Here is a 24,066-nt window from a genome sequence, read left to right on the forward strand (position 1 = left end):
TCCGGTGCTGTGCAAAATGGTTCGCTCTTGGCACTGTTCTCCCGGATCTCCTCACTTTCATCGGCCCCGTTTCTCAGCATCACCTGGAGAGGCAAGAGGCCATCCTGACGTGTCTGTGGAAGATTATTTGTACGCAGCCTTTGAAAGCCCCCCCCCCCCACTTCTTCAGTTTGACAAAAAAACGAGGAACCAACTGAAGGCAGACGCCGCTGGTATAAAAACAACACCCTCTCCCCTTGTGCAAGTCTCCTGAGTGTGATTTTTGGTGACCATTTTGGCTTTCTGTTCGTTAGCCGCCACTGGACGATTTTCTTGTATGTTTCTTATTCCTCTTAATGTACCTGCCTACTACTTTAGAGCTAAGAAAAACAGACCATGCAATCCAAGGGCAATGTTCCCCCGGCCAACCCTGTGCCTGAGAACGGCTGGTTTATCGCACGACGAGATGCCGATATTTTTCCCAGCTCTCGTGAACAAACTCGAAAACCTCTTGGCGGTAAACTGCCAGGACGATCAGGGCAATGAACAGGGCTATCACCACGAAGCATTTGAACATGAAATAACTCTTCTTGCGGGGCCTGGTTTTCAAAAAATGATCCACGCAGTCGGCAAACGAGTACTTTTTTGGAGTGTAGCCAAGCTGTTGCCGGGCTTTATCTATTTTGAATGTGTTCGTGTAAGCAATGTTGCACACCTGCGAAGCGAAAGCAAAGGAGTTGGATTTCTTTTAAAAATGGTTTTAAAACAGCATGAAAGCAAATGACAACGGAGAGTGCCTGTTCTGGGGTGGGCTTCCCAGATTCAATGCCCTCCAGATGTCGCTGCAGCACAATTCCCTTCATCCCATCATCGTTTCCATCACACGTTTACAATGATGCTTTTCGTAAGAACCTAATAAGGCACCGGCTGCATCAGGTCAAAAGCATAGCTGCCAAGTACCCCGTTTTTACTTACCGTTTTCCGGCGGTCCCCCGTATCACTTCGTCTCACGTTATTTCACCGTTATTTTCTTTTTTTTCTGATTTGCCCTTCCATGGGCACCCAAAATGGCCGCCGGCAGCTTCGAAAGTTGCGTCTACGCATGTCCGGAAGTGCGTAGATGTGACTTCCAGTGTCGGCGGCGGCCATTTTTTGTGCCCATAGATGGGCAGAGCGACACCGGAAGTTGCGTCTACGCACTTCCGGACATGCGTAGATGCAACTTTCAAAGCTGGTGGTGGCCATTTTTTGTGCCCATAGAAGGGCAAAGCGACACCGGAAGTTGCGTCGACGCAACTTCCGGTGTCACGCGGCTGCCGGTCCCGGATTCTGCAGTCTTGGAAGGTAAGGGTCAAAGGCCAACCTAGTATTGGCATCCTGTTCTCGTCGTGGCCAACCAGATGCCCTTGGCAAGCCCAGAAGCAGGAGCTGAGAAGAACAGCCCTCTCCCCACTTGCGACACCCAGCAGGTGATATTAAGAGGCGTCCAATGGAGGCAGGACATAGCTATTGTGGTATGTAGCCAGTGATAGCTTTCTCACCCACGACTCTGCTGAACCCTCTTTTTTAAAAGCACAATAGTTTATTTTAATAATAATAATCTTTATTGCGGTCCAACGACCCATAACATAGATACAGAATAAAATACAGACTCATATAGACAACCCCCCAGGGAAGAGAGACCAAATGGTTTTTTGTTTAGTCATGGGTATGTTGATCTTTGATTTGTATGACTACTAATAGAAACTTTGCCACGGCCACGGTGATATCATTGGACTTGTCATCCAGAAAACATTTAATAAAGTAGGCTTCAGGTTGACCCGGCCGATTTGCCAATAGTGGTTTAATCAATAGTTCCCTCGCTTGATCATATTGTCTGCAATGCAATAAAATATGCCTCATGCAGTTGACATCCTGAGAGCACACACAGATCCTGTTTTGATAAGGGATACCTCTCAGTCTGCCGTTTAACACTTCTGATGGAAATACATTTAATCTGGCTTTGGTGAAAAGACGCCGGTATGTTGGTACAGACAAATTTCTAAGATATGCAGGTGTCTGGAAACCGAACCCATAGTGGATTCCTTCTGCTAATGGGCCACATGAGATTGAGATTGGAGATCACTATGTGATATGTCCCAGAGCCTTTGCCTCAGAGATTCAAGGGCGGTATCATAGCCAACATGAACAACAACAATATATATATATGGCAGCATGCCAATTCATCAAGAACATCAGATGTATGTCATGCAAGCCAAGAATAACAACAGAGAAAAGACGAAAGAAAAATTAGAAGGGGAAGAAGTGTGGCGCAATGGTTAGAATGTTGGGGTGTGACCTGGGAGATTTCTCCACCTGTAAAATGGGCTCTTTGTGCAGGACAAAAGCCAGCCAGCCAGATTGCAAAGCTCCCTCTGCACTACAAGGGCTTTTGGTATGTTTTTAAGTTTGTTTTCTTGTACTTTTCTATTTTGTAATCCGCCCTGGTAATTTGCTTGAAGGGTAGGGTATAAATTACTACAACAAATGGCTCAGTTAGTAGAGCATGAGACTCTTAATCTCAGTATTGTGGGTTTGAGCCCCATGTTGGGCAAAAGATTCCTGCATTGCAGGGGGTTGGAGTAGATGACCCTCACAGTCCCTTCCAACTCTACACTCCTGGTTCTATGAAACAAACCCAGTACGTAATAACGTAGACATGCGTTACCTCATTTCTGGTGACCAAAGGTGTGATTTCAACAATGGGCACGAGCACGTGGTGCATGTGTTCCATTGCCACAGCTGTACAAAGAAAAAAAAAGCACTTGATAAATACAATGGTCACTTGAAATAGCAGCGCATGCACAAAGCTGTGAGTCAAATGCTTGGGTCTGTCTAGCTCAGTACAGACAGGCAGCAATGCTCCATTCAGACAGACGTATTTCCAATACCTGCCTGCAGATACCAGGGATTGAACCCAGGGACCTTCCGCACGCAAATACACACTCTGCCGCTGAGCCCAGACTGCATTTCTCAAGTCGAACCTTAGCAACTTATTTGTTTATACAGTGGTCCCTCGACTTACGAATTTAATCCGTTCCGAATGCACATTCATAGGTCGAAAAATTTGTAGGTCGAAAAAAGCGGTTTCCCAGAGGAATGCATTGGAAACAGAAAAAATCGCAAGTCGAGTAAATCACATCTAAAATTCGTAAGTCGAGAAAACCCCATCTAAACCGCAACAGTTTTCCTTTTGGATGTCGGAAAAAAACGTAAGTGTGCGGCCATTTTTTTTCATTCGTAACTCGAAATTGCGTAAGTCGAGTACTTCGTAAGTCGAGGGACCACTGTATTGCTAAAAAGAGCTGCAATTTAACTCTTCTCTGGCATCAGGATTGTTATTTGTCTCCTTAATAAGATTCCCTGTGACCGCAGCTCCAAAAAGTTTGGGTTAAATTATACATTAAATTAAATATGTAACATTTGGGTTTCAGAACAGTTGTCACTTTGGGCTGAGGCCGTGCTGTGCAAGGCTGATCCTTCTCTTCACGTGCTGTTGTCCTGATCAAAAATCCTCCCCTCCTCAACACCTGCATAGGAGTGAACTTCCCCACAGAAACTTTTCCCCATCCTTCCCACAAGGCAATGCAGTTGTGGCCAGGGGTATGTGTGTACGGAGAATGCTATTTTTTATGGAACAACATCAGGGTTGGAAAACATTAACCTCTGCCCCCTCAGGTCTCAGTTGAGATGGGCGCTGATATAGTGCAATGGGCTCATCTGCAAATAACGCTAAACAATGGCTGACAAGCTTCAGAAACTCATATCTTTTGTGATTGGGAGAAGGATTTCTGCAGAGTTTAGCTTCTGCTTCTAAACATCTCAGTTTAAGCATTATGGTTTACCACAATGGCCGGTTCAACAAGCCAGCTTCTCAAGCCATGGTTTGTTGCAAGATAAAATTCCTGGTTCACACCGAGTGCAAACCCAAGGTTTTGTCTAAACTACTGTAAAAACAAGCAAACCCCAAACAACTGTTGAGCAAACAACTGGAAATATTTTACCTGAATAATAAGCAAAAAGAATAGGAACACGTATCCATGGCTTCTTGTGACCCAATGCTTTAAACTGAAAGAAACATTGAAATACTGAATCCAGACAGTTTTGGATGCAGCTCTTCATTTATCGATCTATTCGATCCATTCCATAACATTTCTGTACCGTTTGATTGTAGGAAAACCTCAAAGCGGTTTACGAAAAAGATGAAACAATGAAACGCTCATAGATTACAACCATAATTTAAAATACAGAGAAGGTTAAAATCGCAGTCAAATAAGACCAAAACAAATTAAAACTCCTGTTATTGAATTTCTTACCAAAAACTTCTGTGTCTGGAAATTTTCACTGGTAAAATACTCAGCAAAGGTGTGCTGCATTATACATAATAATATATGGTTTGTAAAGGGGTCCCCCCTATATTCACCTGATCCCCCCAAAAAACACTATACAGCTGCCTTTATTAATTATTGCATCACATCAGGCCATATGAGACTCAAGGCACATTACAAAAGAAATGGAGAAACTGAAGCCGGCCACATGATACTGGACTCGCGCTCCCATCCGTCACACAACCACCACAGCCAATAAGCTTAAGAGGTTTTAGAGCACAATTGTGTCTATAACAAACAGCTCTTGCACTCACCAGTGGGGTTAACCACTCTATAATGTTGACCTTCTCGCCATCGTGGACGAAATATGCCTGGCCATCCTACAAAGAACACAGGGGAAAGAGATCAGACATGGGGAACTTGTGGCCATACAGACATTGTTGGACATTAGACTCTCCTCAGACCCAGCCAGCATGGCCAACGATCATGCAAGGCACACATTGTCAACACAGCCACCCACCTGTTGCTGGAGCCCCACTTCATTCATTCACCCATGTTTGCTGGGGGGAAACCACAAACTTTACATGTACAGTTTGCCTGCAGCCTTAGGAAGGAAAATAACCTACCTGGACACCTTTTGTGCTCAACTGAGAACTGTATGATTTCCTGGGAGCTCCGAAGGTTTAGGTGCATTAAATTTATTGCCCACCAAAACAAAACAAAACAACAACAACAACAATTTATTATTTATACCCCGCCCATCTGGCTGGGCTTCCCCTGCCACTCTGGGCGGCTTCCATCAAAATACATCAAATATCACAGATTAAAAACTTCCCTAAACAAGGCTGCCTTTAGGTATTTTCTAAATGTCATGTAGTTGTTTATCTCTCTGACCTCTGATGGGAGGGTGTTCCACAGGGAGGGTGCCACTACCGAGAAGGCCCTCTGCCTGGTTCCCTGTAGCTTTGCTTCTCGCAGTGAGGGAACCGCCAGAAGGCCCTCGGCGCTGGACCTCAGTGTCCGGGCAGAACGATGGGGGTGGAGACACTCCTTCAGGTATACTGGACCGAGGCCGTTTAGGGCTTTAAAGGTCAGCACCAACACTCTGAATTGTGCTCGGGGAAAAACCCAATAAAAAAGCAATAAACTCAGGCAAAACTTATCAAAAACAGATTTAACAGTGCAACGTCATTTCGCTGGTGCTATCCAAATGTGGGGACACGAGTGGCGCTGTGGGTTAAGCCACTGAGCCTAGCGGCTTAGTCATGCTGGCCACATGACCTGGAAGCTGTACGCCGGGCGCCTCCCTTAGCGAGATGAGCGCCGCAACCCCAGAGTCAGTCACGACTGGACCTAATGGTCAGGGGTCCCTTTACCTTTACCTTTATCCAAATGCCTGTGCTTTGCCTGGCGCCAAATTGGTGGATCCAGGTGGGCCTCCCTTGGGAGAGCATTCCATAAATAGCGGGATGCTATAGAAAGGTCCTGCTCTCTTATCCCCCCGCTTCAGACCTTCCTTGGAGGTGGGGTACAGAGAAGAATCTCAGATTATTACCTCAGGGTCAGGGAAAGTTCATGGGAGAAATTAGTTGTAGCAGTGAGCCATATAATAAATTTAATATATATATATTGGAACATCTGCTTTCTAGGGAATTGGACACCTCCCAAGATATAGCCAAATTTTGCATGAGAGCAAAGAGCAGGTTTTCATCTATGTTTGGATACACCTGGAAGCCATTTTGAATCAACATGGTGGACTTTTGATGCTGCACTGATTTCAAACCACACTGGTGTTTTTGTGGGTTTCTTAGCATTACCGAGCAACGTCTGCCGAAAAGCTGCTTAGTAAATCAATTATCCCAAAAATGCCACAGCCTTCCAGATGCCTGATGCCAAGGAAATGCTCTGCACATCCCCAGAAGGTTCGGCGCCTGAAAAACTGGAGCACATGTAACGATATACTCACAGCTATATAGTTCTTCTCAGGAGTGAGAGCGTCCATGGCGAGGATGTGAGCTTGCACGAGATTCTTGACATGAACCCAGTTCATCCGGGTCTCTGGTCCCCCAAATGTGCAGATATACATCCCTCTTTGAATATTCAACTGTTGGAAGGTGTGATTGAAGCATAACATTGCCAGTTACAAGTAGAGTAAACCCAGGGCATGTATTTGCTCTTCTCAATGCGCCAACCCTTCTTGCGTTTGAGGAGCCCTATCTATCATTTCCCCCACCCCACCCTCGGTCTTCTCACCTCCATGCCAAACATATCTAGCTGTTTCAACCTTTCCTTGCATGGCTTTCCATTGTGTGGATGACTGGTCTCATCCCATGGTGGTATTATTATTATTATTATTATTTGAATGTATACCCAGGCCCTATACCCAGGGGCCTCAGGGGAGTTCACAGAATAAAATCAAGATATAAAACCACAAAATACCTAATAAAAATAAAAACAACAACCCAATAGCCCCTCCCCCATAAAAACCCTACATTTTAAAATGGCATAGGATGTAAATCTGATCAACCAAAGGCCTGGTAAAAAAGGAACGTATTTTGCCTGGCGCCTAAAGGTGTATAATGAAGGCGCCAGGTGAACTTCCCTAGGGAGAGCATTCCACAGATGGGGAGCCACTGCACAGAAGGCCCGTTCTCGTGTTGCCACCCTCCGAACCTCTTGAGGAGGAGGCACACAAAGGAGGGCCTCAGAAGATGATATCGGGGTCTAGGTAGGTTCATATGGTAGTGTTTTCTCCCTCATTCACAGGAAAGTGTTCTGAGCAAGTCACAATACGTACGGCTAGCCGGGGCAGATGCCTTTGTTCTTCCGGCCCATAGATGCCAGGCGGTCGAAGAGCACAGGTGTGCAGCTTGCCACCTCCTAGGAAACAGGACAAGAATCCGCTGGCTGATTCCGAACATGTCGATCGAAGAAACTGCCATGTTTAGGGCTGATGCTGTACCACATGGGACAAGAGAGGCCAGCATAGCTGCCAAGTTATCCCTTTTTTACAGGGATTTTCCCTTATGCTGAATAGGCTTCCTCGTGAGAAAAGTGAAAACTTGGCAGCTATGGAGGCCAGGGGTTTCAGCATCTCTCCCCCCTCCCCCCCGCACTTCTAGGCTCCTCTGATGGATAGCTTTGGAGTTTTAAAGGGGCATCCTTCTATCCTGAAGATGAGCATCCCTCTCTATACAGCTGGACCAGTGAGGTGCAATGGAAGGCACTGGCTTCTTCAGGTTCAAGGGCAGGTGTCCATGGAGGTCCTGGCTCTGAGCCTATAGGCCCTGGTGGTATGGGAGTGTCCTCTGCGGACTCCTGCCTGCCAACCCTCTGCGGTCTCTCAGTCTCCAAGAGCAGGGCCAGAGCTTTGAACCTGGAATAACTTCATAGCTGGAGCCTCTTGGGTCTGAACCTAAATGCTTGACTCTGGGGGTCACGAAAGATACAATAAAATCACAGGCTAAGATCACAGAAAAGTACCTGCTAAGGACACTCCGTTTGCTCCTAGAACCATCTGTTCTGCAACTGATTTGGTTCTGGAATACTCATTCAGTTGCTAAAAAAAGAAATCAAATTAATTAGTTTTGGATTATTTAGCAAATATCAAAGCGTGTAAGCCAACAGACGTACTTGAACAAGTAATACGTTTTTCTCCCACTCAGTCAGTCACCATCTACATCCCAGGTGCCAAAGAACAGCCCATATCATGAGATTTTAATCACAGCTCCAAGTCTTACCACGGGGTTATGGGTAAATCCCCAGCAGAGGGTCTTCCACAATTGCAGGAGGACCACACAGAACACCTCTATGTGCCAACTTAGAAAGATGGATGGGAGGGGTTTATTTCTGGCTGCCCTGAATCTGGGGAACACTTGCTCCCTTAGGATATACTGTACCCAAGACTGTACTGTAATAACATTATTATTTTTTAAGAGTGAAAATAATGCGGGGAGGGGGTCAGTCTGTCCTACAGGAAGGAGTATGGGACAGCAGTAGGGAAAGTGATGTGGTGTGAAAAGAATTCCACGTGTCTTACTCCTAACAGACCTGCGAGAAGATGTGATTCAATTCCCCCAAAGCATGGGGTGTAACCCTACAGGGATCATACAGAGAGAAAAATGGGGCTCTTCTGAATCCCAGCGTGCCCCAGGGTCTCTAGTGGTTACCTAAGTCTAGAGATGAAGTAGCAGGAGCAAGAGTTGGTGGCAGTATTGGTTCCCTGGACACTTTCAACACCCAGCGCTGCCTCAATCCAACTGCACGCTTCTATCACTGGGCTCCGTTGAAAACGGCTTCTCCATGCAAACTGGGAAGCAACCTCTCCAGACAATGGAAGAGCTCTTTTTCCTTCTCTCTGCTGCTGCAATCTCTTGGGTGATTGCGGACGCTGTTAGGCAGCCGAATGCGCAAGCATCCATTTTCCTCTCATCCAACCAACCCCTGCATGGGCGTACCCAGTGCGGGGCAGTGGGGCAGTTGCCCCCCCCCCTAGAAGCAGGGCCGCGCAGCTTTCCTGTGTGGGAAAGTACAGCAATCACACATCCAAACAATCAGCCTGTCTCACATGCAGCTGGGCAGTGGACAGAATTGAATATGCTAACACTAAGAAGAGCCCTTCTGGATCAGGCCAATGGCCCATCTAGACCAGCATCCTGTTCTCACGGTGGCCAAGCAGGTGCTTGTGGGAAACCTACAAGCAGGACCCAAGCACAAGAACCCTCTCCCTTCCTCTGGTTTCCAGAAAATGGTATTCAGAAGCATTGCTACCTCTGACCGTGGAGGCAGAGCCGAGCCGTTATGGCTAATAGCCCTTGATAGCCTGATCCTCTGGGCATTTGTCTAATCCTCTTTTAAAACCACCCAAGTTAGTGGCCATCACTGCCCCTAAAGTACCATACTTTACCTTTGAGCTTCTAAGCAAGAAGGCAGGGAGGTGGAGGTGGGGGTGAGGGCAGACCGAGGGCTAATAGACCAGCCTCCGCCAGTTCTTTGGAGCCACCCCTACGCTTTGGATCCAAAGCAACAGGCTGGGGAAAAACCCACATAATTTCCCTTGTGTTGCGGGGAGGTCATTTAAAAACACTCGGCCCTCCTCTCTCTTGCCACCCACACCATCGGTTGCAGCCAAATGCTAAGAAGGGGAGCAGCCCCAATACCTCTGCTAAAGGAAAATAAGGCGCACTCTGCTCGTCGACGTCAAAAAGGTTTTTCCCGCCAAACACCACGTTGATGCTGCTTGTGTAGACCAGCCTGGAGACGCTTCGTCGCTTGCAGACTGCAGAGACATAGGAATCACAAAGTACTTCATTGAGGGAAGGGGGCAAATGGAGGGAAAGGGCTCAGGATGCTTGCGAGCAACAGCAGCCAACAAATGATTCTGCCCAGCTCACATTACAGCATCCTCCTGCCCTAGGAGCCTTCAAAAGGGATCTCTTTCAAGAGAAAGAACCGTGGGGGGTGGGACTCTGGGGTTGCTATCAGGAGGTGATTGGTTTCGCTCCACCCTCCAGCCCGAGGAGCCTCCAGAAGGGAATTGCTCAATGAATACTTTAGCTTGAACTATTAGTAAGCCGTATACTTACTTCTTAAATGTTTATCCTTGCTAAATTAATTATTAATTGTTGATTCTTGGTTTTTTTGCATCAAGTTGCAGTTATATTATTTGTCTTATTGTGTTCTTTGTCCAGGGCAAAATAAAAAAATTCTTTCTAGTAGCACCTTAGAGACCAGCTAAGTTTGTTATTGGTATGAGCTTTCGTGTGCATGCACACTTACCAGCTCCATCTGGTACGCAGGCTGAGACCCTACCTCCCTACACACTGTCTTGCCATGGTAGTGCATGCTCTAGTTAGCTCCCGCTTGGACTACTGCAATATGTTCTACGTGGGGCTACCTTTGAAGGTGACTCAGAAACCACAACTAAGACAAAATGCAGCTCCCAGACTGATGACTGGGAGTAGCCACCAGGACCCTATAACACCAGTCCTGAAGGATCTACATTAGTTCCCAGTACTTTTCCGAGCACAATTCAAAGTGTCTGTGCTGACCTTTAAAACCTTAGACCGCTTTGGCCCTGTATACCTGAAGGAGCGTCTCCACCACCATTGTTCAACCCGGACGCTGAGGTCCAGCTCCGAGGGCCTTCTGGCAGTTCCCTCATAGTGAGAAGTGAGGCTACAGGGAACCAGGCAGAGGGCCTTCTGGGTAGTGGCGCCTGTCCTGTGGAATGCCCTCCCACAAGACGTTAAGGAAATAACGTGCTGGTGCTGCCCAGGACTCTCTCCTGCTGTGAGTGCCCACAGGCCCTGTCCCTGCCTCCTTCCACCTGGTCTAGGGCGGGGCCTGGAAGGCCTCATAAAGGACTGCTGCCGCCGCTCTGCTGCTTGTGCTGCCCAGGGGAACTTGAAACAGCACAGAGTTCTTTTTAAAATGCTTTTTAAAGAATTTTTTATGTTTTTATCATCTTTGGGGTGGTAGGTGGGAGGGATTTTTAGTTGGGTGTGGGAATCTGTTAAATTTTAGTGTATTTGTAATTTTTATTGTTTTTGGTTTCATTGTTTTATTGTGTTTGGGGTGGTAGGTGGGAGGGATTTTTAGTTGGGTGTGGGAATCTGTTAAATTTTAGTGTATTTGTAATTTTTATTGTTTTTGGTTTTGTTTTATTGTCTTTTTTGTGTTCTTCTTTTGTTGAGTTCTTTGCTGTTTTTTACAGAGGTTTTATTTTGTTTTTAAGGGGAGGGGTCAGGGCTGCCCGGGAGGGGGTCCCAGCAAGCAAAATGGCTGGGGCAGATTCCACAGGGGGGTGTGCACTGGAACAACCGATCTCAGTGGTCACGGGTAGGAGGAGGAGTTACGCTAAGACCAGACCATGTCATTACCGAGGAGGCAGACTTAGTCGTTGTCTGAGGACTATCCCTGCCTCCAGGTCTGGTCCTGACCGGACGGATATTGGAATAGGCAAGGGATACCCACATGACCTGAAGGTGCTGCTGTGCAATGCCAGGTCGATGATGAATAAGACCACCGCCATTCACGACCTGATTGTGGATGGAGGATTTGACCTGGCATGTGTGACAGAGACCTGGTTGGAGGAAGCCGATGGGCCCGTTCTTGGCGCTGCTTGCCCACCAGGTTTCTCTTATGCACAGCAACCCAGGCCATCTGGGCGGGGAGGGGGGGTTGCAGTGATTTTTAGGAAGTCATTAGTTTGCACCAGGCGTCCTATTGGGAAGACCCAGTTCTCTGAGTGCATGTTCTGGAAGTTGGGCAATAGAGGCAGTACAGGATTCCTTTTGGTGTACCGACCTCCCCGCTGCACCAAGGATTCCCTGCCCGAGCTGCTTCAGGTCGTGTCGGATGTGCTCCTGGAGACACCTAGCTTGGTTGTCTTAGGGGATTTTAACATCCATGCCGACACGACCTTACAAGGAGCCGCTCGGGACTTCGTGGAAAGCATGGCCACCATGGGGCTGTCCCTGAATAAGTCTGGCCCAACTCATAGCCGCGGACATGCCTTGGACTTGGTGTTTACCTCTATGGATGTTGGTGATCTGACATTAAGTAAAAGCGAAACAAAAGAAGTGCCATGGTCAGATCACTTTCTGGTGCAACTGGACTTCTCCGCAACCCTTCCCCTCTGCAGGGAGGTGGGACCGATTCGGATGGTCCGCCCCCGCTACTTAATGGATCCAATTGGCTTCCAAAGAGTGGTAGGGGATGTTTTATCCCATGTCGATGGCCTTTCAGCTGATTCCCTGGTGGCCCGCTGGAATGCGGAGTTAACCAGCGCTATTGACTGTCTGGCTCCGAAGCGCCCTCTCAGATTGCATGGAGCCCGGACAGCCCCGTGGTTTTCCCCGGCGCTGAGGGCAATGAAACAGTCGTTGAGACGGCTAGAGCGCCGGTGGCGGAAAACTCATTTTGAATCAGACCGGACACGGGCTAGAGCTCAACTTCGAGCCTACCAAGTGGCAATGGCGACGGCGAAGAGGACCTTCTTCACCGTCTCCATCGCATCTGCAGAAAACAGCAGCAGGAGACTCTTCCAGGTGGTTCGCAATTTAGCGGAACCACCTGCTCCATCCGGGCCCAGTACGGGCCACATGATCTCCTGCAATGATTTTGCAAAGTTTTTTGCAGATAAAGTCGCTCAGATTCGGGAAGAGGTAGACTCCACCATGGGAGCAGGGCCGGGGCGGGGGAGTGCTAGAGTCCTGTCTAGTCAAGTTTTGTGGGATCAATTTCAATCTGTTACCTCCGAGGATGTGGACAGGCTGCTTAGACGAATGAAACCAACCACCTGTCTCCTTGATCCTTGCCCATCCTGGCTTATAAAAGCTAGCCAGGAAGGGCTGGGCGATGGGCTTCGCGGGTTGGTAAATGCCTCTCTCCATGAGGGAGCCTTCCCAGACCCGCTGAAAGAGGCGGTTATTAAACCGCTTCTTAAAAAACCATCTTTAGATCCGGCCAATATGGCCAACTATCGCCCAGTCTCAAATCTTCCATTCTTGGGCAAGGTGATTGAGCGAGTGGTTGCGGAACAACTCCAGGCACGCCTGGAAGAAGCGGACCATTTGGATCCCTTCCAGTCAGGATTCAGGCCTCATCATGGGACTGAAACTGCCTTGGTCGCACTGGTCGATGATCTCCGGCGGGCTAGGGACAAAGGTAAGAGCTGTTTCCTTGTTCTGCTGGATCTCTCAGCGGCTTTTGACACCATCGACCATAACATCCTTCTGGACCGTCTAGAGGGCTTGGGAGCTGGGGGCACTGTCATGCAGTGGTTCCGCTCCTTCCTCCTGGGCCGTGTTCAGAAAGTGGTGGTGGGGGATGAGTGTTCAGACCCCTGGGCGCTCACTTGTGGGGTGCCTCAGGGTTCTGTCCTCTCCCCCATGCTTTTAAACATCTATATGCAGCCGCTGGGAGAGATCATCAGGGGGTTTGGGCTGGGTGTCCATCAGTATGCTGATGATACCCAGCTCTACCTCTCTTTTAAATCAGAACCAGTGAAGGCGGTGAAGGTCCTGTGTGAGTGCTTGGAGGCGGTTGGAGGATGGATGGCGGCTAACAGATTGAGATTGAATCCTGACAAGACAGAAGTACTGTTTGTGGGGGACAGGAGGCGGGCGGGTGTGGAGGACTCCCTGGTCCTGAATGGGGTAACTGTGCCCCTGAAAGACCAGGTGCGCAGCCTGGGAGTCATTTTAGACTCACAGCTGTCCATGGAGGCACAGGTCAACTCCGTGTCCAGGGCAGCTGTTTATCAGCTCCATCTGGTACGCAGGCTGAGTCCCTACCTGCCCAGTGACTGTCTCTCCAGAGTGGTGCATGCTCTAGTTATCTCTCGCTTGGACTACTGCAATGCGCTCTACGTGGGGCTACCTTTGAAGGTGACCCGGAAACTACAACTAATCCAGAATGCGGCAGCTAGACTGGTGACTGGGAGCGGCCGCCGAGATCACATAACACCGGTCCTAAAAGACATACATTGGCTCCCAGTACGTTTCCGAGCACAATTCAAAGTGTTGGTGTTGACCTTTAAAGCCCTAAACGGCCTCGGTCCGGTATACCTGAAGGAGCGTCTCCACCCCCATCGTTCTGCCCGGACACTGAGGTCCAGCTCCGAGGGCCTTCTGGCGGTTCCCTCATTACGAGAAGCCAAGTTACAGGGAACCAGGCAGAGGGCCTTCTCGGTAGTGGCACCCACCCTGTGGAATGCCCTCCCACTAGAGGTCAAAGAGAACAATTACCAGACCTTTAGAAGGCATCTCAAGGCAGCCCTTTTTAGGGAAGCTTTTAATGTTTGATGGATTTCTGTATTTTAGAATTTCTGTTTTTTTGGAAGCCGCCCAGAGTGGCTGGGGGAACCCGGCCAGATGGGCGGGGTATAAATAATAAATTATTATTATTATTATTATAAACAACCATCTGACTGTCAGAAGACATCTGAAGGCAGCTCTGTATAGGAAAGTTTTGAATGTCTTAGGTCTTACTATGTTTTAATGTGTTGGAAGCTGCCCAGAGCGGCTGGGGCAACCCAGTCAGATGGACAGCATATAAATCACAAATTACTACTACAGTACAGTGGTACCTCGGGTTAGAGACGATCTGGGTTGCACGTTTTCAGGTTGCGTACTGTGGGAAACCCGGAAGTACCGGAAAGGGTTACTTCCAGGTTTCGCCGTTTGCGCATGCACAGAAATGCCAAATTGCGTCACGCGCATGCGCAGATGCGGGATGCGAACGCTGCAGGTTGTAGACGTGCCTCCATCACGGATTACGTCCACAACCCGAGGTTCCACTGTATTATTATTCTTTATCATTGTATTTAGACTGGCTTTTGTGCAAACTGCTTTTGAGCACAGATTTATTTGTGGGAGATGTGGTATGTAAACAACGCTGACCATCGATGATCCTCAGCCCGGGCTCATCCGAAACAAAGCACTGAGGCAGTACGCACCTTCAATGACGACCCCGGTTCCTCCGACGTTGACAGACCGAATATGTCTCCTGTGCAACTAGGAAAAGCAGGAAGAGGTTTAATGTCGCACCAGCTGCTGCAATCAAAGCAAAATGAATTGCTTTAGCTTGTTTCAGTCTCTGCAGAATTGGCCTGGCTTGCTCCCTAGGCGGCAAGAAGGCCAGCTTGTAAAAGTTGACTTTTGCACACACACAAAAATTATCTGAAAAAAGCGGTCAAGAAGGGCTATTGCTCGGAGGCTGTGTACCTGCCGAAGGTCCCAGGTCCGATCCCTGGCATCTTCAGTTAGAAGGTTCCGACCACAAGTGATGGGAAAGAGTCTTTGCCCAAGACCCTGGAGAACTGCTAGTTAGTCTTGGGTGAAATCAAGCATAGGGAACCTTTTATAGTCCTCCAGAGGTCACATGTTTCTGGGTGGGGCCAAAAGTGTATGTGTATGTGGAACAACAAATGATAATTTACTTACGCACCCATCTCGGTACAATGTAAAACATTTCTCTTCTTTAAAAATGTACATATTCTTACTGTTGCGTTTGCTTATGGGAATGTCTGTGATCTAATTTAGCAGCACTCAGGCATCTTTTTTCAAAGAATCATAGAATTGGAAGGGACCACGAGGGTGTCAGGGTGTGGCTGGACGAGGAAGAATGTTGGGACCCGCCCGTCCGAGAGACCCCCAGGGAGGACACAGAAGATGACAACTTAGACCCAGGACAGTGGTGGTGGGACACAGGGAGCCAGTGTGCAGAAGTGTCCATCAGGGAGATGCTCGATGCAAGAGGGCTGAGTGATCGGGGGGGGGGGAGGGTCCTTTCTGTGAATTAAACGCTAATTGCATTCTGTGTCTCAAGTTCTTTCCTGACTTGTGGATGACCTGTGCTCACCTGACAGCTCCTTGACAGAGGGCCATCTAGTCCAAACCCCTGCAATGCAGGATTCTTTTGCCAAATGTTGGGATTGGACCCACGACCCTGAGATTAAGAGTCTCATGCTCTACAGACTGAGCTACCTCAGACTTCTATCCACTGTCTGTATCCACTCAGGGCTTCTTTGCCTGGGAGTCTAGTGTGTTTTATTTTCCTTTCTGAAAGGGGCGGACCCTGGAAAAAACTACCAACAGATCTCCATTTGATTTAGGACAGCGGGGATTTTTTTCTGAAAATCTGTTCAACACAATCTGGAAAAGCCACATGAAAGGGGTTGATTCCTTGCAGAAACTCAAGATGAAGAGAAGCCGACTCACTTGTTCTATTCCTGACATTCCGTACGCGGCTGCGTGAACGACACAGTCTGCCCCTTCGCAGGCTGCATAAAGCTGGTCATAGTGCCTCACGTCTGCCTAGAACACAGAGATCACATACTCCTGAGTGGGGCGCTGGGGGGGGGGGTGTCCAGCAACGTTCCCCCCCAAGCAACAGACAACAAAGGATGCTGAGAAGCCAAGATACACACTCTAAGGTCACTAGCAACAGGGAAGAGAGGGCAAGGATCGTGCAGATATTCTCTATCATTGCAAAGGGTCATGAGACAATACTCTGCAAATCACGCCATCATAAGAGTTGGAGGAGGCCTCACACGCCATCCATCCCTCTGATGGAAGGAATGCAAAGCAAATCCAACAGATGTCTGTGTAGAAAGAGAGAGCGTTTGTCCATACCAGAAAACTCTGGATTTGCACTTGCCTGTCTCATTAATCTAGGCCAGGCATCCCCAAACTTCGGCCCTCCAGATGTTTTGGACCACAATTCCCATCTTCCCTGACCACTGGTCCTGTTAGCTAGGGATCATGGGAGTTGCAGGCCAAAACATCTGGAGGGCCGCAGTTTGGGGATGCCTCATCTAGGCATAGCCACAGGTTGTCCTGCCCACCCCATAGTGTTGTCCTGGACCTTTCCTCCCCTTTAAATGAGGGTTTTCCTGATCCTTGGAAAGTTCAAAACAGCCAGGATTTGACACCCCCCTCCCCGATCTTGCAGATATCATAGTCACCTACCCCACCCCCGACTGGGGCAAGTGTCAATGATCACTGTTGCTTGCAAACCCTTCCCCCACAAGCACACTTTACCTGCCCTACACCCGACAGCAGGTGGGTCTGGGTTGGGGAAATGGCCTTGCAGACCAATTGGGGAGGCCTGAAAAGTCTTGTTAAGGTTTGCTGGCCAGAGGTACCCCAATGCTGAGGTAGGGCTACAAAAAGATAATAATCTCTCTCTAAATGATGTTTTGCTTATGGAAAGGAAAAGTGGGGTGTTAAGATCATAATAATAAATTATAAATACCTGTACGAGTACTACTCCTTTTGGAATTTCCCAGATAGGTTGCTTAATGTCATAGAGAATTACACTAGTTCCTGATTTGGCAAGGGCACGGCCAAGGGTAAAGCCAAAATAGCCAGCACCTCCTGTTATCACTGTCTTGTTGCTCACTTTCTTCAGCCCTCGGTTACTGGTGTCAAGTTTCTGTTCAACAGGCTGGGCATCTTGTTTAGAGGATTTGGGGTTTTTCCGGTCTTTCTGCTGAGATTTCTCCATTGCGCACTAAGGGGGTGCTCAGCGATCCACCGGATCTGGTATTAAAAAACTCCACCGAGGTAGGGGCAAGAGTATCTCCTCATGACCTGTTTAAAGAGCACAAAGACCAATTTTGTTGCTGCTGTTGCTACAGGAATAACAGCTCCATTGGTAGAGCATAAGAGTCTTAATCTCAGCACCATGGGTTTAAGATTCCTGCACTGCAGGGGGTTGGTCTAGAATCTTTGTGGTCCCTTGCAACTCTACAATTCTTTGATTCTAAGATTTCCATGTTTCTCAGTCTGGTCTCGCCCCAGCCTTTTTATCACACATTTGTATACATTTGTGTTCACAGTGCTATTAACGGAAGTCATACACACTTCTGTTTTTCATACAATCCACACTTGCAAAAAGTTTGGGGTGGCCATACTGCTTCATTTCCAACCAGAGACAAAAGTTTAAGGGTTTGAATGTTTGCAAGAAGCAAAGGTTTAAAGCCCCTCTGCCCCCCAGCAACAGGTTCCCAATGCAGATTTACTTCCCTGCAATTTACTTCAAAATGTCATTATCTCAATTGCTAATTGTGTAAACACTGTGCCGTCCAGTTACTGGTAGGTGCTTGAAATGAGTTCCTACATGGGACAGGTCTCTTTTTTTAGATTGTGTTCAATCTGGCAAGATCTAGATAAAATCAAGCAGTAAACTTTTGGTGTTTTCTGCAACACGTTCTTCACACAGTAATGAAGCACTGGTGGTGGAATTACTCTGTTTACATTCGCTCTGCGACACTTCCGCAATTCTAGTATGTTATCACTGTATGGGTGGGGTCATACGTGACCATACCTGCCAAATTCCAGCCCAAGAAATAAGGGACCGGACCGGAAGTAGCAGACCGGAAGTAGCGCGGCCGCCATGTTGGAACTGGGCGGAGCATGCTCAGAAGTGACTTTTGATGCTGCTGTGCCCAGTTCCAAAATGGCCGCCGCACCAGAATAAACCGGGGGGAAACAAAAAAAATCCGTTTTTTCGGCTGGGAACAGCTGGGAAAACGGGGGTTTCCCGGGGAATACGGGAGACTTGGCAGCTATGTACGTGACCACCCCAAAAGCATTAGAAACCCAAAGAATCATGAATGAGACTAAAAAGGATGCCTGAAAGGCCATAGAAGGAACCCATAGCCTAGTACAGGCATCCCCAAACTTCGGCCCTCCAGATGTTTTGGACTACAATTCCCATCTCCCCCGACCACTGGTCCTGTTAGCTAGGGATCATGGGAGTTGTAGGCCAAAACATCTGGAGGGCCGCAGTTTGGGGATGCCTGGCCTAGTAGTTCATTCGTTATGTAGCTGCTTGTCAATCACACCTCCCATTGCCAACCTGGAAGGGAGTCAAGGAGCAACAATGATCTCTCAGCCTCTCCAACCTCGCAAGGATAAAATGAGAAAGGAAGTAAGCATATACAGGTGAAACTTGGAAAATTAGAATATCGTCGAAAAGTGCATTTATTTCAGTAATGCAACTTAAAAGGTGAACCCAACATATGAGATAGATGCATGACATGCAAAGCAAGATATGTCAAGCCTTTATTTGTTGTAATTGTAATTATTTGTCGTTAGGCAGTTCAACTATAAATGGAACGTAATTAATGAAATGTAATAGCAATGTTTATTTTTGTGTTATTGTAACTATTTGTTTTATTACTGTGGGATTTCCAAAAGAAAGCATTTGTAAAAATAAAAATAAAAAATAATAAGTTGCATTACTGAAATAAATGCACTTTTCGACGATATTCTAATTTTCTGAGTTTCACCTGTATACCCCTTGAGGTCTTGGGTGGAAATCATTGTATGAAATAAACAAAATATATCAGCTTTGGGGCTGTATTTTGCTTTCATTTTACTTAATGGGAAGAGGGTGGGTTGGTGAACGGTAGTTATTACTAACCCACAACGTGGTTGGTTTTTTTTGCAAACCACTCAGAGGTTCTCTTACAATCAAGCGATACTGTATATAAATTTTGTTATGAGTAAATGATGAGCATTGCCCCATGAAGAATCTGGTGTAAAAGGTAGCCAATCGTATTACATATGCAAATATGTCTCTTCTCACCATAGGCTGCTGCAACAGGGAAATGCTTGCATCACTGATTGCTTCAGAATGTTTCAGTTTAAAAGGAGACTTCCTGTTGGCAGTTGGTGCAGTTAAATAGAATTCAATCCCAAGCCTCTTGTGGGGATAATACAGCAATGCCCAGTTGTGCTTACATGGAAGTAAATTCCACTGAAATCCGTGGGACTTACTTTGGAGTGACCATGTCTTGGCTTTGAGTGCAAATAATAAAAATGCAGAGCTGCTCATTGGCACACAGGGATTGTTTGAGTTCCAGTATTTGGGGAATTCATCTTTGAAGTTTGGCTTAATATTTCTTAATCTTAATCTTAATATTTCAGATAAAAAGGGCACAGACTTCCATTTGCATTTATTATTGCATTACAAGCACACGTTAGTTCTCACTTTTTTCAAACCTTGCTGCATGTTTCTGCACTCATGACATAAGACATGGAGAATCATAGAATCATAGAATTGTAGGGTTGGGAGGGACCAAGAGGGTCATCTAGTCCAACCCCCTGCAACACAGGAATCTTCTGCCCAACGTGGGGCTCAAACCCATGACCCTGACATTACGCGTCTCATGGTCCACCAACTGAGCTATATGCTATTTAAAATATCTGAAGATGTTGTTGGGGGAGAGCCACCTGGACTGCTAACTTTTGCTGCATCCCTGTTATAAACCAATTATTTACTTGTAGGAAAAACATCATTGCTGCCTTCCAGGCTCCCCCCCCCCCGCTGTGTTTGGATTAACCATGTTGTAGACAGAACCATTTCACCATTCTGTTATAAAAAGCAAAGATCTTTGTCACAGCAAGTGAAAGAGGTCCACAGGATTTCCCCCATTCAAATAAAGAAAATACCTGTGGTTTCCTTGCACAAACCCCAGATATAATCATATCTAGATAGGCAGATATGTGCGAGATACTTTTAATATTGTTTTATTACCTGTTGTACGCTAACCCATAGCTTTGCCAAAACGCCACTTCAAAAAAATAATAATAACCTTCTAAGAGCGCAGTCCTAGGCACAGTTACTCAGGTGTAAGTCTCACCCAGTTCAATGACATTTGCTCCCAGGTAAACTGTGCATTTAAATTTTGGAAGTGAGGGAATGACAGCAAGTGGTGACACCAATTATACTTATTTCTGTGCAAGAATAGTAAGAAATAATGAATAATCACAGGGAGGTGTTCGGAAGACAGGATAGGGGTTTGCTGGGATAATAAACCATCCACACAATTATTATAGAGATCCCAAGCAGGATAGTCCCTCCGTACACGTTTTATTTCCTTTTGCAAGGAACCAGACCTCTCAACCAAACTTTTCACTCAACCAAACCTCTCAGTTTTAGAAGGCTTGAAGATGTACACCTTTGGGTGAGATTCGGTACTCTTTGCTCCCCCACCGCTCGCTTCCTGAGCGATGCAATGGGCGAGAAAGGGAGGTCCGTGGCTTGTGCCTCCGACTAAGCTTCTACTCAAGAGTAGACCCATTGAAAGCCCTGGCAACTCACGTCCAGCTTCCGTCCATTGACTTCAGTGGGTCTCCTCCCGAGTATGGACTTAGTTGGGAAGATCTAGCGCTAGTGTAACCATAAGAAGGTCTCCTGCAATAGTATTATTACCCTGGGAAGGGGGTCCTCGGCAGAAGGGATTTCCTGGGGGGTGGGGTGGGGCAAATCCTGGCTCTTTCCCCGCAAACGGCAGGAGGTGGCCCCTTTTCCTCTCCCTCACGGTTGACCAGGAGACACCCCCAGCTAGGCATAGTCCTCAGTCGGGCAGGCTTACGTCTTCAAATCATCCATCCTAAAAGGAAGAAAAGCCACTGCGGAGGAGCCCGGCTTGGTCTTGGCGGCATGTACTTCGAGCGGGGAGGTGGGGAGGAGAACCGTAAATATTAAAGGGGCAGCGCACGCACAGGAGAGTTCTGTTATCTCCAGGTGAGGGTGGCGCTGTCCGACGGCCCCGTGCGATGATGATGATGATGATGATAATAATAATAATAATAATGTATTTATTTATTATTTATACCCCGCCCATCTGGCTGGGTTTCTCCCCAGCCACTTTGGGCGGCTTCCAACAAGACATTAATAATAATAATAATAATAATAATAATAATAATAATAATAATAATAATAATAATTTATTATTTATACCCCGCCCATCTGGCCGGGTTCCCCCAGCCACTCTGGGCGGCTTCCAACAAAACAGAAATTCTAAAATACAGAGATCCATCAAACATTAAAATACAGAAATCCATCAAACATTAAAAGCTTCCCTAAACAGGGCTGCCTTGAGATGCCTTCTAAAGGTCTGGTAATTGTTGTTCTCTTTGACCTCTAGTGGGAGGGCATTCCACAGGGTGGGTGCCACTACCGAGAAGGCCCTCTGCCTGGTTCCCTGTAACTTGGCTTCTCGTAGTGAGGGAACCGCCAGAAGGCCCTCGGAGCTGGACCTCAGTGTCCGGGCAGAACGATGGGGGTGGAGACGCTCCTTCAGGTATACCGGACCGAGGCCATTTAGGCCTTAAAATACGATGATCTATTAAACCAGCAAACTTTTTCAGCAGGGGGCCGGTCTACTGTCCTTCAGATCTTGTGGGGGGCCGGACTATATTTCGGGGGGGGGGGGGAGAATGAACGAATTCCTATGCCCCACAAATAACCCAGAGATGCATTTTAAATAAAAGGACACATTCTACTCATGTAAAAACATGCTGATTCCTGGACCGTCCGTGGGCCGGATTTAGAAGGCGATTGGGCCGCATTCGGCCCCCGGGTCTTAGTTTGGGGACCCCCTGTATTGAACATTAAAAGCTTCCCTAAACAGGGCTTCCTTCAGGTGTCTCCTAAAAGTCTGGTAGTTGTTTTTCCTCGTTGTTTATCGGGGTGGCACACACACACACACACACACACCAGGAGTGGGGAAGCATTGGCCCGCCAGATGTTGCTGAACTACAACTCCCACCATCTCTTGCTTACTGGACTACCGCAATGCGCTCTACGTGGGGGTACCTTTGAAGGTGACCCGGAAACTACAACTAATCCAGAATGGGGCAGCTAGACTGGTGACTGGGAGCGGCCACCGAGACCACATAACACCGGTCTTGAAAGATCTACATTGGCTCCCAGTACGTTTCTGAGCACAGTTCAAAGTGTTGTTGCTGACCTTTAAAGCCCTAAATGGCCTCGGTCCAGTATACATGAAGGAGTGTCTCCACCCCCATCGTTCTGCCCGGACACTGAGGTCCAGTACTGAGGGCCTTCTGGCGGTTCCCTCGTTGCGAGAAGCCAAGTTGCAGGGAACCAGGCAGAGGGCCTTCTCGGTGGTGGCGCCCGCCCTGTGGAACGCCCTCCCATCAGATGTCAAAGAAAAAAACAGCTACCAGATTTTTAGAAGACATCTGAAGGCAGCCCTGTTTAGGGAGGCATTTAATGTTTAATAGATTATTTTATTTCATTTTTCTGTTGTAAGCTGCCCAGAGTGGCTGGGGAAATGATGGGCGGGATATAAATATATTATTATTATTATTATTATTATTATTATTATTATTATTATTATTACTGCAGCAGGTGGGAGTTGTAGCTCAGCAACACCTGGTCTTTCAAATTGGGCACACCCACCCACCCTCCACACCTCTTGCCTTCCATTCTGCTCAGTTCACGGCAGAACAGGCCGTGCTGCCCTGCTCAGAGGGGCTGATGGGTCTCCCACACCGGCTGTAGATTGAGGGCAGATCCGCTCTGTACATTTAAATCACATGACTTCCCCACCAAACCGTACTGGGAATTGCAGGTTTTCCCTGTGCAGAACCACAGTTCCCAGCAGCCTGTGCAAGCTAGGGGTCCCAGGATTCTTTGGGGAGAGTTATGCACATTTAATGTGCTTCAAATGTCTAATAAGGACCTGCCCTTAAAGCACATGTTTCCCCCTCAAAGAATCCTGGGAATCTCCAGCACCCTATGGTTCTCAAGATTCCTGTGGGGTGGAGACATGCACTCTAAATGGGTTGTATCCAACTAATTTATTTCTCAGATGCGTTGATGCACCTAACTTAGGCATGTTCATGGCCTTCAACGGGTCTACTCTGTGTAGGATCCATTGTATCCATTGGGAATCCTGAGCAGAAAATGTATAGGATTGCACTGGTCAACCATTTGTAGTTTGGCCCTGCAGATAATCGGTAGCATTGAAAAGCGTGGGGGGGGGGATGAGATCACAGTTATTAGAGCAGGCATATGACAGCATAAATTTCTCAATACACCTGTTGTCAGGGACTGGCTGGACAAAGAGGAGCAGTGGGAGGCAGCCAGGGAACCCCCAAGGGAAACCCTAGAGGAGGAAGACTCAGAGCCCCAGGATTGGTGGTGGGACACTAAGGAGATGTTAGGGGAAGAAGATTGGAAGGAGGGGCTGGATGCTGAAGGGGCCACCGGGTTTAGTGAGCAGGAAGAGCCTGTGACAGAGAGCAGTTCAAACTCTGAGGTTGAAGCAGAGGGGGAGGGGGGTCAAACGGCAGCTGGGGAATCCAGGGAGTCTCCCTCTACTGCTGCGACAAGCTCTATCCCAAGGGACCCCAAACTAAGGCCCGGGGGCCGGATGTGGCCCAATCAC

General features: G+C 47.6%; 1 protein-coding gene across 1 annotated transcript; it reads right to left on the reverse strand.

The window, feature by feature from the left end:
- Positions 1 to 430: 430 nt before the first annotated feature.
- SDR42E2 (short chain dehydrogenase/reductase family 42E, member 2) lies at positions 431 to 17,360 on the reverse strand. Its single transcript, XM_035131624.1, has 11 exons — positions 17,109 to 17,360; positions 16,073 to 16,168; positions 14,809 to 14,866; positions 9,506 to 9,624; positions 7,830 to 7,905; positions 7,144 to 7,226; positions 6,313 to 6,450; positions 4,661 to 4,726; positions 4,023 to 4,086; positions 2,687 to 2,760; positions 431 to 694 (listed from the first exon to the last, which is right to left on the reverse strand). Exons 1-11 carry the CDS (start codon positions 17,358 to 17,360, stop codon positions 431 to 433), a joined length of 1,290 nt encoding a protein of 429 aa, XP_034987515.1.
- Positions 17,361 to 24,066: the final 6,706 nt, after the last annotated feature.

This window comes from Zootoca vivipara, chromosome 14, assembly GCF_963506605.1.
Source record: "Zootoca vivipara chromosome 14, rZooViv1.1, whole genome shotgun sequence".
Lineage (NCBI taxonomy): Eukaryota > Metazoa > Chordata > Lepidosauria > Squamata > Lacertidae > Zootoca > Zootoca vivipara.

Bases quoted from the DNA above. Each gene is read 5' to 3' on its own strand.
- SDR42E2 (XM_035131624.1), bottom strand. From the start codon at position 17,360: ATGGAGAAATCTCAGCAGAAAGACCGGAAAAACCCCAAATCCTCTAAA. The intron at 4,087-4,660 runs GTGAGTGCAAGA...TGTTTCTTTCAG, and splicing joins TAGAGTGGTTAACCCCACTG to TTTAAAGCATTGGGTCACAA. The intron at 2,761-4,022 runs GTAAAATATTTC...TTCTTTGTACAG, and splicing joins TCTTTTTGCTTATTATTCAG to CTGTGGCAATGGAACACATG.